The 12,267-nt window shown below is 38.6% G+C and overlaps 1 protein-coding gene across 1 annotated transcript; it reads right to left on the reverse strand.

Moving 5' to 3' along the window:
• Window positions 1–1,031: 1,031 nt before the first annotated feature.
• On the reverse strand, window positions 1,032–9,115 carry LOC128293792 (uncharacterized). The gene is made up of 6 exons (XM_053029323.1): window positions 8,989–9,115; window positions 8,618–8,694; window positions 7,721–7,882; window positions 6,959–7,207; window positions 6,372–6,661; window positions 1,032–1,341 (listed from the first exon to the last, which is right to left on the reverse strand). Exons 1-6 carry the CDS (start codon window positions 9,113–9,115, stop codon window positions 1,032–1,034), a joined length of 1,215 nt encoding a protein of 404 aa, XP_052885283.1.
• Window positions 9,116–12,267: the final 3,152 nt, after the last annotated feature.

A 12,267-nucleotide genomic window follows, 5' to 3' on the forward strand; every position in this document is an offset into this window, starting at 1 on the left:
CAAAATAAGACAGATCAGGTTGTAATTCTATCTTGCTTGGAGAAATCACATGTGAAGGATCTGATCTATACTGTCTCAGCATCAACACATGAAAAACGTTGTGAATCTTTTCGAGTTTAAAAGGTAGAGCTAATCTGTAAGCTATAGGACTGATTCTTTCAATAATCTTATACAGCCTAATAAACCTCAAACTAATTTTTCCTTTTTTACCGAATCATAACAGCTTTTTTCACGATAAAACATTAAAAAAACTCGATCACCAACAGCAAATTCTATTTTTTTTCCTTTCAAGTCTCCGTATGATTTCCAACAATCCGATGTAGCTTTCAAGCAATCTCAAATAAAACAAACTTTGTCTTCAATTTCAAAAATTAAGTTTGTCCCAACTAACTTGGACTTATTCAATTCTGACCGGTATAGCGGTGTTCTACATATTTGTCCATATAAAGCTTCAAATGGTATGAGTTTAATACTAGACTAATAGTTGTTATTATAAGCAAACTCGTCCAATGGTAAATATTTTTCCCAGCTACCTTCAAATTCAAGAATACAACACTGTAACATGTATTCCATAGTCTGTATTACCCACTCTGACTAACTGTATTTCTATGGATGAAATGTTGTACTGATGCTAGGTTTAGTACCCAGGGCCTAGTGAAGTTTACTAAAAATCTAGAGGTGAATCTTGAGTCTCAATTAGATATAATAGATAATGGCACTCTTTGTAATCTGACAATCTCAAACACATACAACTCAACTAGCTTTTTGAGTAAATAATCTATTTCGATCAGAATAAAATGAGCCACTTTTTTATGTCTGTCAACAATAACCCAAATCGAGTCATTCTTTATCGATAATACATGTAATCCAGATACAAAATCCATCTTCATTCGCTACCATTTCACTTCAAGAATCATAATAGGCTGTAATAATCTAGAAAAAACCTGATGCTCGTAATTTATCTACTGGAAAACTAGATATTTACCAACAAATTCTGAAATTTCTCATTTCATTCTCAGCCACCAATATATCTATTTCAAATCATAGAACATTTTAGTACTACCCGGATGAACTGAGTATGTACTACTGTGAGCCTCTGACAAAAAGTATTGTTTCAACTCCAAATTATTCAAAACATACAATCTATTACAGAAATATAACATACCACTCATACCAACACTGAACTCTGTAGATTGATCACTCTGAATCCGTTCTCGTTTAACTATCGATTTCAGGTCATCATTTTGCAACTCCTGAGTTCTCTGAAGAAACAATGATCTAGCTTTCAGTTCAACTATAACAGAACCATCTCGATTCAAAGTTAGCTTAGCATTTAACACTCTAAAGGAAAATAGTGATTTTCAACTTAACGTGACAGCAACAACATTAGCTTTTCTCGGGTGATAATCAATTACCAAACCATAATCTTTCAATAACTCAAGCCACCATCATTTTCTCAGGTTCAATTCTTTTTTGGTCATTAAATATTTCAAGCTTTTATGATCGGTAAATACGTGACATTTCTCATTGTACAAGTAATGTCACCAAATCTTCAAAACGAAAATAATTGTGGCTAATTCCAAATTGTGAGTAAGGTAATTTCTCTCGTGTGTTTTTATATGTTGAGAAGCATAAGCAATAACCTTTCTGTCTTGTATAAATACAAAACCTAACCTACTGTGTGACACATAACTATAAACAACATATTCCTTTTCAGATTCAGGGTGACTTAGTACAAGAGCTTCCATCAATAGAGATTTCAGCTAATCAAAACTTTGTTGGCATCTATCCAACCATACAAACTTAACATTTTTCTGTAATAGCTTAGTCATCAATAAAGCAACTATGGAGAAATTTTAACAAATTGACGACAATAACCAGCTAAGCCTAGAAAATTACATACCTCTAAGACATTCTTCAGAGCTTTTCAATTTACAATAGCAGAACTCTTGCTCTAATCAACACAAATCTCACCCATAGAAATCGCGTGGCTAAGAAATCCAACCTATCTGAGCCAAAACTCACATTTACTAAATTTCGAGTACAATTATTTCTCACATAAAGTCTGTAACACAATTCTCAAATGTTGAGCATGCTCAAATTTTGCTTTAAAATTGATCAGTATATTAGCACAACCACAAATCTATCTTGATGAGGCTGAAAAACTCAATTCATCAAATCCATAAAAACAATAGGGGCATTATTTAATCCAAACGGCATTACCAAAAATTCATAGTGGCTATAACGAGTTTGAAAAGTAAGTTTTGGCACATCGATGTCTTTAACTTGTAGCTGATAATATATGTCATTTTTACCAACTGGAGGTCATTACCCAAGGGGACTGAGCTTGAATGGTCCATTTCTGCACTCGCGAGGGCCACGAGTCTATAATTTAAAGTTACCCTTCCACTTTCCATTCAAATAGTCATAAGTTCATACAAATGAGAAAAAAGCTTGGTGGCAGCTTTGGCTTTCCCACTAGGTGGTCTATCCCTTACGAGTCTGTCTTTCTTCATTGGCAACCAACTATTTCCAACCTCTCCAGTCACAGTACGATCGTTTAAGGCTAGGGTGTCCCTTATGGAAAGTGCGCAGAAGGTTATGATAGTAGCTGGTGCTAGGACACTGGTGGTTAACAGTAGACGCAATAGGTAAAGGATAGAAGAAGAGTCCTCTAGCTCCAAAGAGAAGGGAAATGCTAATTTGGTTTGCCATAGACTTGGCAAAGAACCATTGATCCTGAATAGGGGACCCCTTATCTCTCTTCTAACCATCACTACTCCGCTCACCAAGCCAAACTATCATGAAACCACCTCCTCACACCCATCGATGACTCTCCCAAGGGCTCCAATCTAGAATGCTACCAATCCTATTTTGCACATGTAACACCCCTTGCCCATATCCGACGCCGGAACATGGTTTAAGGTGTTACCTGACTTAACTCAATCAATTATACAAAACTAGGCGGTAAAATTTTGATAAATTTTAAAACTTTTACTTTCATAAGCAATTAGTTCCTTGAATGGGCTTACGAGGCCCAAAACATACATTCGAGATGATTTAACTTAACTAACAATTTAAGAAAAACTTGGCGAAATTCATGCTTTAGGGTTCCATACGCCCGTGTGACTCGGAACATGCCCATGTCCTCAGCCCGTGTGCGACACTAACTTTAGGGCACGACCATGACACACGCCCGTGTGGCCTACCCGTGGTCAATACTGACTTATAAACACGGCTATGGCACACGCCCGTGTGGCCTAACCGTGGACAATACTAATTTAAAAGTTTAAGTGCAGGGGGACACACGGCCATAGCACACACCCATGGGGGTGAGCCGTGTGTCACACACGGTCTAAACACACGCCCGTGTGTCTTGCACGTGTGGACAAACTAGGCTATCTTCCAAGCCATTTTGTTACCTAATTTTCACAACCTACACAAGATCATTTCAATTTGCTAATTCCATCCCAAAAGACATCAATTCATCTATAGAAGGAACATCATATACATTTGCCAAAATGAATAATAGTCATTATCTAGGCTTAATACAAAATGAAGGGCTTTTATCTTAAGCCAAAATACATAAACAATTCTCACTAATACAACTCCCTAGTCTAGCCCTATACCTGCCATAATCAAAAATATAAATCTAACTATACCGAGTAATACGGCTGTTAGTGTGATCGATATCTCTGACTTCAAGGGATCCTCGAGCAAAATGGCAGTACTGAAAGAAAAGGGAAGGAAAGAGAGTAAGCATAAAGCTTAGTAAGTTGCATATAAATATATATACAACAACAACTTCACCATTTATCAATTATGTCCATAGCTCAAAGGTAAGTATAAACTGGACTTCCTCATTACCATCAATTCAAATCATATTTTTTAATCGATCTTATTACTCATGCCTACCAAATAGGTACCTGTAACACTTACAACATTATCATACTTTCCTTATTAAATCTCTTTCTTAACTCTTAAAATTGAACCTTTTGGAATACTACCGGATATTCTATAAGCCTCAAACATAGGTTAAGTTGCCCCTGCCGTGTCCCAGACATGGTCTTACGTTGGCTATCTCTATCGAAGCGGATGCCATGTCCCAGACATGGTCTTACACTAGCTCTCGTGTATACGTGCTGATGCATGTCCCAGACATGTCTTACACTAGCACAAAACTTAGCTAATGCATTTCCCAGACACTTCTTACACTGGCTAGCATCATTGAGGCCGATGCATGTCCCAGACATGTCTTACACTAGCACTCACCTCTATGCCGATGCCATGTCTTAAACGTGGTCTTACACAGGTTATCATGATGCTACTGATGCATGTCCTAGACACATCTTACACTAGCCCTAGTCTCAATGCCGATGCCATGTCCCAGACATGGTCTTATACTGGCTCTTACATTACCCCATGTCATGGCATGAATATCCGGTTTGTTTCTTGGGGTTCTTACTGGATCTTTCGACTTTCTCAATCATAAATACATATACTTTGTTCCAATTCTAGAAATTTATGCTCTATCAAATCAATAACAATCGAATACATGCATTAATAATATAGTTGTATTATTTACATATAACTTACCTCGGTTTACAAAAAGTATTTGACTAGTCGGCTTAATCGGATTGCTTGGCTTTGCCCCGGTCTAGGCTCAGTTTTGGCAAATCTTGATCTATAGTAAAAAAAATCATTCAGTCATTAAACACAATTAGGCTATCTAAAATTTACATCTTTGGTAAAATGACCATTTCACCCCTAGACTTTAGCAAAATGACCATTTTACCCCCATGCTCAAAATTCGATTTTTATCAAATTTCATCATATTTCAAGCCTAGATAAACTATTTTTGCTACTGGATCAACACCAAATTCTCACTATTTCACACACTTATTACTTAATTTGCAATTTATGCAAAATAGTCCCTTTAGGTGTTTTCATGTTAACACCCTTCATAAAAGTTGTTTATAGCACAACTAGTGCTCATATTCCTCCATAAAAACTCAGCATATACCACAAATAAATCCACGGAAAAATCCTAAACTCTTGACCATTTTGTACGATATCACCCTCATTTGCAAGCTCATGCTTCAAGGGTCTCAAAAGTGTAAAAATCTTAAAGAAAACTAATTAAAATCACTTACTTATGAGTGCTTTAAGTTGCTGCAGATTTTTGAGCTTTCAAACCTCAATATTTGATGATAATTTCGGTGAAGAAAGAAGATGGAGAAGAAGAAAATGATAGGTAGGCTTTTAGGCATTATTTTATCACCAAATCATGACATCATCTACCTAATACTTTGACTATTTGTTTAAAATCCATCACATGGCTAGCCAACACTATTAAAAAGGGTGTAATTTCCCTTTAAAAGCCTTCAATTTTGATTTTCTAGCTATTTAACACATTTGGGGTACTAAAATGTAACTTTTTTCCCTTTTTGCGATTTAGTCCTTTTTCACAATCGGGCTTGAAAATATTAAAATTAACTCACAAAATTTTTCATCCACTAATATAATCGCACTATAACCTCATAAAAATAATAAAAATAATTTTTCTATCTTTGAATTTATGGTCTCGAGACCACTGTTCCGACTAGGCCCTAAATCGTGTTTTTACATTTCTCCCTCTTAGGGATTTTTGTCCTCGAAAATCTTACAGGAGAATAAGTTTAGATACTATTCTCTCAGAGACCCTCAGGTTCTTATATGGCTTCCTTGACTCCATGTCTATTCCACTAAACCCTCACAAGTGGTATATTTTTATTTCTTAGCTGTTTGGCTTCTCGAGCTAAAATCTTGACTGGCTCCTCACTATAAGTTATGTCCGGAAAAATCTCAACTTCAGTTGCTGCAATTATATGCGAAGGGTCTGATCTGTATCGGTGTAACATAGACACGTGAAACACATCGTGAATGTTTTCTAACTTTGGCGAAAAATCCAAATGGTAGGCAACAGGCCCTACTCTCTCGGTAATCTTATAGGGTCCTATGAAACGAGGACTCAACTTGCCCTTTTTACCAAATCTGAAGACTTTCCCCTAGGGGGAAACTTTCAAAAATACCTTATCCCTAACTTCAAATTTAATCTCCCTTCGTTTCAAATCCGCGTAGGATTTTTTTCTATCTGAGGCAGCTTTCAAATAGTCACGAATCACCCTAACTTTTTCCTCATTCTCTTTAATCAAATCCACCACATGAATCTAATTCTCTCTCAACTCGGTCCAGAATAAGGGTGTTCAGCACTTTTTCCCGTACAAAGATTCATAAGGTGCCATTTTCAAACTCGATTGATAGTTGTTGTAGGCGAATTCAACCAATGGTAAGTATTTTTCCAACTTCCTTGAAATTCAAGAACGCAGCACCTTAACATGTCTTCTAAGATCTGTATTACTCTTTCTGACTGGCTGTCAGTTTGCAGATGAAATGTCCTACTGAAATTCAACTTGGTTCTTAGAGCCTCTTGTAACTTTTTCCAAAATCTCGAGGTGAACCTCAGGTCTCGATCAGATACAATCGATAACGGCACACCATGAAGCCTCACAATCTCAGAAACATACAAGTCTGCCAACTTCTTAAGGGAGTAGTCGACACGCACTGGTATGAAGTGTGCTGACTTAGTGAGTCTATCAACAATAACACATACTGCATCTCTCTTTTTCGGGGTTAAAGGCAAACTAGTCACGAAGTCCATGGTGATACAAACCCATTTCCACTCGGGAATCATAATAGGCTAAAGTAAACTCGAAGGCACTTGATGTTCAGCCTTTACTTGTTAACACACTAGGCACTTGGAAACGAACTCCGAAAAGTCTCTTTTCATACCCGACCACCAATACATTTTCTTAAGGTCGTGGTACATTTTCACGCTACCTGGGTGAACTGAAAAACAACCACTGTGTGCCTCTTGTAAAATCTTCAAAATGAGCTCACTATTTTTGGGTACACAAACTCTGTCTTTGAACATTATACACCCATCAGTACTAATACGAAAATCTGACTTAATCTCTGATTCACATTGAGTTCTCTTGGCTTGTAGTTTCTCGTTATCTTTCTGAGCTTCACGGATTTCATGAAGGAAAGTCGGTCTAGCTCTCAACTCTTCTAGGACCGATCCATCACTAGATGTAGTCAATTGAGCGTTCAAGGCTCTCAAGGCAAACAACGACTTATTACTCAAAATGTCAGTGACTACGTTCTCCTTTCCCGAATGATAGTCGATAATTAACTCATAATCTTTTATTAGCTCTAACCATCGTCGTTGCCTCAAATTCAACTCTCTCTGAGTCATAAGATATTTTAGACTCTTGTGATCGGTAAATACTCAGCATCTCTCACCATACAAATGGTGTCGCCAAATTTTTAGTGCGAACACTACAGCTGCTAGCTCTAAATCATGGGTTGAATAATTCCTCTCATTAGGTTTTAGCTGTCTCGAGGCATAGGCTATAACCTTTCCTTCTTGCATTAGTACACACCCTAAACCGTTTAGGGAGGCATCACTAAAAACTACAAACTCCTTTCCCGACTCAGGTTGCACTAAAATTAGGGCTTTGGTCAACTTAGCCTTTAATTTCTCGAAGCTCTATCGGCACTCTTCTGTCCATTCGAACTTGACATCTTTCTGCAATAGCCTTGTTATCGGTATAGCTATCATGGAGAATCCATTTACAAATCATCTATAGTATCTCGCTAGCCCCAGAAAACTACGAACCTCTATCATATTCCTCGGCGGTTTCCACTCCACAATGGCGGAGATCTTATTTGGATCAACTCGGATTCCATCACGCGACACTATATCTCCTAGAAACTTGACCTCCTTAAGCCAAAACTCACTCTTACTAAACTTGGCATAAAGTTGTTTATCCCTCAAAATCTGCAACACAGATCTCAAATGCTCCGCGTGCTCATTCTCGTTACGCGAATAAACCAAGATGTCAAAAATAAAAATGATGACGAACCTATCCAAATATGGTCGGAAGATGTGGTTCATCAAGTCCTTAAATACTACTGGGGATTTTGTCAATCCAAAAGGCATAACAAGAAACTTGTAATGCCCATATCTCGTTTGAAAAGCAGTCTTCAGCACATCTTGTTCCTTGACTCTTAACTGGTAGTAACCCGACCTCAAATCTATTTTAGAAAATACGATGGCTCCTCTCAGTTGATCGAAGAGATCATCAATCCTCGGTAAAGGATACTTGTTCTTTACTATCACCTTTTTAAGTTGTCTATAGTCGATACATAACCTTATCGACCCGTCCTTATTTTTCACAAAAAGCACTGGAGCACCCCATGGTGAGTAACTCGGTCTAGCAAAACCTTTATCTGTTAACTCTTGCAACTACACTTTCAACTCCTTCAACTCAGTGGGGGTCATTCTATACGGTGCAATCGACATTGGCGTTGTGCCGGGAACTAACTCAATACCAAACTCAACTTCTCTTGTTGGAGGTAACCCGGGCAACTCTTCCGGAAAAACATCTATAAACTCACAAATCACTGGTACTGACTCAATCTTCGACTCAGACACTTGGGTATTTAGCACAAAAGCTAAATAAGCTTCATAATCTTTTCTCAAATATTTTTCAGCGACTAAAAATGATATTACCACAGACAGGTTATCTGACCAAACTTGAAGAACATCACCATCCTCACATCTTAACTGAATTATTTTTCTTCCATAGTCTACTACAACACCATGGGAAGTCAGCCAATCCATCCCAAGAATTACATCGAATTCATTAAATGGCAATAACATCAAATTGGCCAGAAAGCAATGACCTTTAATCATCAAAGGACAGTTTCTACATACTTGGTCCACTAATACATGCTTACCTAACGGGTTAGACACTTTTATTACAAACTTAGTGGACTCTACTAACATGTTTATACGGGGCATCAAATCCATACATATATAGGAGTGGGTAGACCCTGGGTCAATCAAAGCAACAACATAAATGTCATGAATAGAAAAAGTACCCGTAATCACGTCCGGAGATTCTACCTCTTCACAGGCACGGATAGCATAAGTCCTCGTAGGCGCTCTACCCTCGGACCTCACCACTGCATCTCTAGTCTCGCCTCTAATGTTATCTCCACTGCCCATATTTCTTTAGGGTCTGACCCTCAAAGGAGCACTACTCGCTCTCACCTCTTGATTTTTCTCTTTGTCATTTACCTCGGGACAATCTCAGATGAAGTGGTCTAATGACCCACACTTGAAACAGCCACTCTAATTTATTTGACATTCGCCCAAGTGGCACCTCCCACATTGTAGACACTCCTACCTATTTGGCCGTATACTGCCAACACTAGCAATCGAAGTGGTCTGGGCTTTAGATGTCATATTCTATCGATTTTTGTTCCTCCACAAAAATCCTATTAAAGCGTTCGATCGGGTATTAATTTCTTTTGACCTCTTGGAGGAGGACTGATGCGTCTTCCCTATCTATCTTCTCTTTAAATCATGGGACTCAATGGCCGCCTTCCTTCTCTCCTTTACCAACTCTTCTTCTTTACATGCTCTCTCAATGAGCACCACAAATTTTTTTAACTCTAGGATGCCCACAAACACTCGAATGTCTTCATTGAGGCCATCCTCAAACCTCTTACACATAGTAGCTTCAGTGAATACGTATTCTCACACATATTTGCTGAGCTTCACAAACTCACGTTCATACTCCATCACAGTCTTACTACCTTGCTTCAACTCTAGAAATTCCTTCCTTTTCTGATCCACGAACCTCTGGCTAATATACTTCTTTCGAAACTCTTCTTGGAAAAATTCACTAGTGATCCTCTCTCTCGGTACAATAGACACGAGAGTGTTTCACCACTGATAAGCTGAGTCTCATAAGAGTGACACGGCACACTTCACGCACTCATCGGTTGTGCATGATAGCTCATCAAATACCCTCATGGTATTTTCTATCCAAAACTCCGCTCTCTCTGGTTCATCATCTACACTAGCTCAAAATTCTTCGGCCCCTTGCTTTCGGATCTTGTCTATCAGAGGCCTTTCTCTCCTAAACATGTCTGCACCTTGCGAAGCCACCGGGGCATACTGAGGAATTGGAGAAGGTGGAGGAGGTGGAGTGTTCGGGTTCACACGAACGAACTCTGTGTCCCAAGCATCCATCATTCGGAGGTAGGCTTCCCTAGCCCCTCTGCCTTGGCCCATACTTATAGGCTCACTCTCTATCGGTGCGATCCCTTCTGCGGGAGCTGGAGCATTACTTTCTACGTCATTTGCCGTGGTTCCAACAGGATCCATTTACTATATAAGAAAAACACAATTTATAATTCTCAAGAATCGTCACACTATCAATATATTTATGGCATGTATGGCTAAACTCGTACTTTAGCTAGGTTAGTCCTAGAACCGACTAAACCATGCTCTGATACCACTAAATATAACACCCCTCGCCCATATCCGACGCCGGGACATGGTTCGAGGTGTTACCTGACTTAACTCAATCAATTATACAAACCCAAGAGGTAAAATTTTGATAAATTTTAAAACTTTTACTTTCATAAGCAATTAGCTCCTTGAATGGGCTTACGAAGCCCAAAACATACATTCGAGACAATTTAGACTTAACTGAGAATTTAAGAAAAACTTGGTGAAATTCATGCGTTAGGGTTCCACACGCCCGTGTGACTCAGAACATGCCCACGTCCTCAGCCCGTGTGGGATACTAGCTTTAGGGCACGGCCATGACACACGCCCGTGTGGTCTACCCATAGTCAATACTGACTTATAGACACGGCTATGGCACATGCTCATGTGGCCTAACTGTGGACAATACTGATTTAAAAGATTAAGTTTAGGGGGACACATGGCCATAACACACACCCATGGAGGTGAGCCGTGTGTCACACATGGTCTAAACACACGCCCCTGTGTCTTACCCGTGTGGACAAACCAGGATATCTTCCAAGCCATTTTGTTACCCAATTTTCCCAACCTACACAAGATCATTTCAATATGCTAATTCCATCCCAAAAGACATCAATTCATCCATAGAAGGAACATCATATACATTTGCCAAAATGAATAATAGTCATTATCTAGGCTTAATACAAAATGAAGGGCTTTTATCTTAAGCCAATATACATAAACAATTCTCACTAATACAACTCCCTAGTCTAGCCCTATACATACCATAATCAAAAATATAAATCCAACTATACCGAGTATTACGGCTGATAGTGTGATCGATATCTCTGACTTCAAGGGTCCTCGAGCAAAATGGCAGTACTGAAAGAAAAGGGAAGGAAAGAGAGTAAGCATAAAGCTTAGTAAGTTGCATATAAATATATATACAACAACAAGTTCACCATTTATCAATTATGTTCATAGCTCAAAGGTAAGTATAAACTAGACTTACTCATTACCATCAACTCAAATCATATTTTCTAATCGAGCTCATTACTCATGCCTACCAAATAGGTATCAGTAACACTAACAACATTATCATACTTTCCTTATTAAATCTCTTTCTTAACTCTTAAAATTGAACCTTTTGGAATACTACTGGATATTCTATAAGCCTCAAACATGGGTTAAGTTGCCGCTGCCGTGTCCCAGACATGGTCTTACACTAGCTCTTGTGTATACGTGCTGATGCATGTCCCAGACATGTCTTACACTAGCACGAAACTTAGTCGATGAATGTCCGAGACATGTCTTACACTGGCTAACATCATCAAGGCTGATGCATGTCCCAGACATGTCTTACACTGGCACTCACCTCTATACCGATGCCATGTCCCAGACGTGGTCTTACACGGGCTATCATGGTGCGGCTGATGCATGTCCTAGACACCTCTTACACTAGCCCTCGTCTCAATGTCGATGCCATGTCCCAGACATGGTCTTATACTAGTTCTCACATAACCCCATGTCATGGCATGAATATCCGGTTTGTTTCCTGGGGTTCTTACTGGATCTTTCGACTTTCTCAATCATAAATACATATACTTAGTTCCAATTCTAGAAATTTATGCTATATCAAATCAATAACAATCGAATACATGCATTAATAATATAGTTGTATTATTTACATATAACTTACCTTGGTTTACAAAAAGTATTTGACTAGTCGGCTTAATCGGATTTCTTGGCTTTGCCCCGGTCTAGGCTCGGTTTTGGAAAATCTTGATCTATAATAACAAAATGCACTCATTTAGTCATTAAACACAATTAGGCTATCTAAAATTTACATCTTTGGTAAAATGACCATTTTGCCCCTAGAT

Source organism: Gossypium arboreum, chromosome 6 (genome assembly GCF_025698485.1).
Source record: "Gossypium arboreum isolate Shixiya-1 chromosome 6, ASM2569848v2, whole genome shotgun sequence".
Taxonomy (NCBI): Eukaryota; Viridiplantae; Streptophyta; class Magnoliopsida; order Malvales; family Malvaceae; genus Gossypium; species Gossypium arboreum.

Bases quoted from the DNA above. Each gene is read 5' to 3' on its own strand.
- LOC128293792 (XM_053029323.1), bottom strand. From the start codon at position 9,115: ATGGGCAGTGGAGATAACATTAGAGGCGAGACTAGAGATGCAGTGGTG. The intron at 8,695-8,988 runs GTACTTTTTCTA...GTGTTGTAGTAG, and splicing joins ATCTCCGGACGTGATTACGG to ACTATGGAAGAAAAATAATT. The intron at 6,662-6,958 runs GTTTGTGTACCC...ACCCCGAAAAAG, and splicing joins GTATAATGTTCAAAGACAGA to AGAGATGCAGTATGTGTTAT.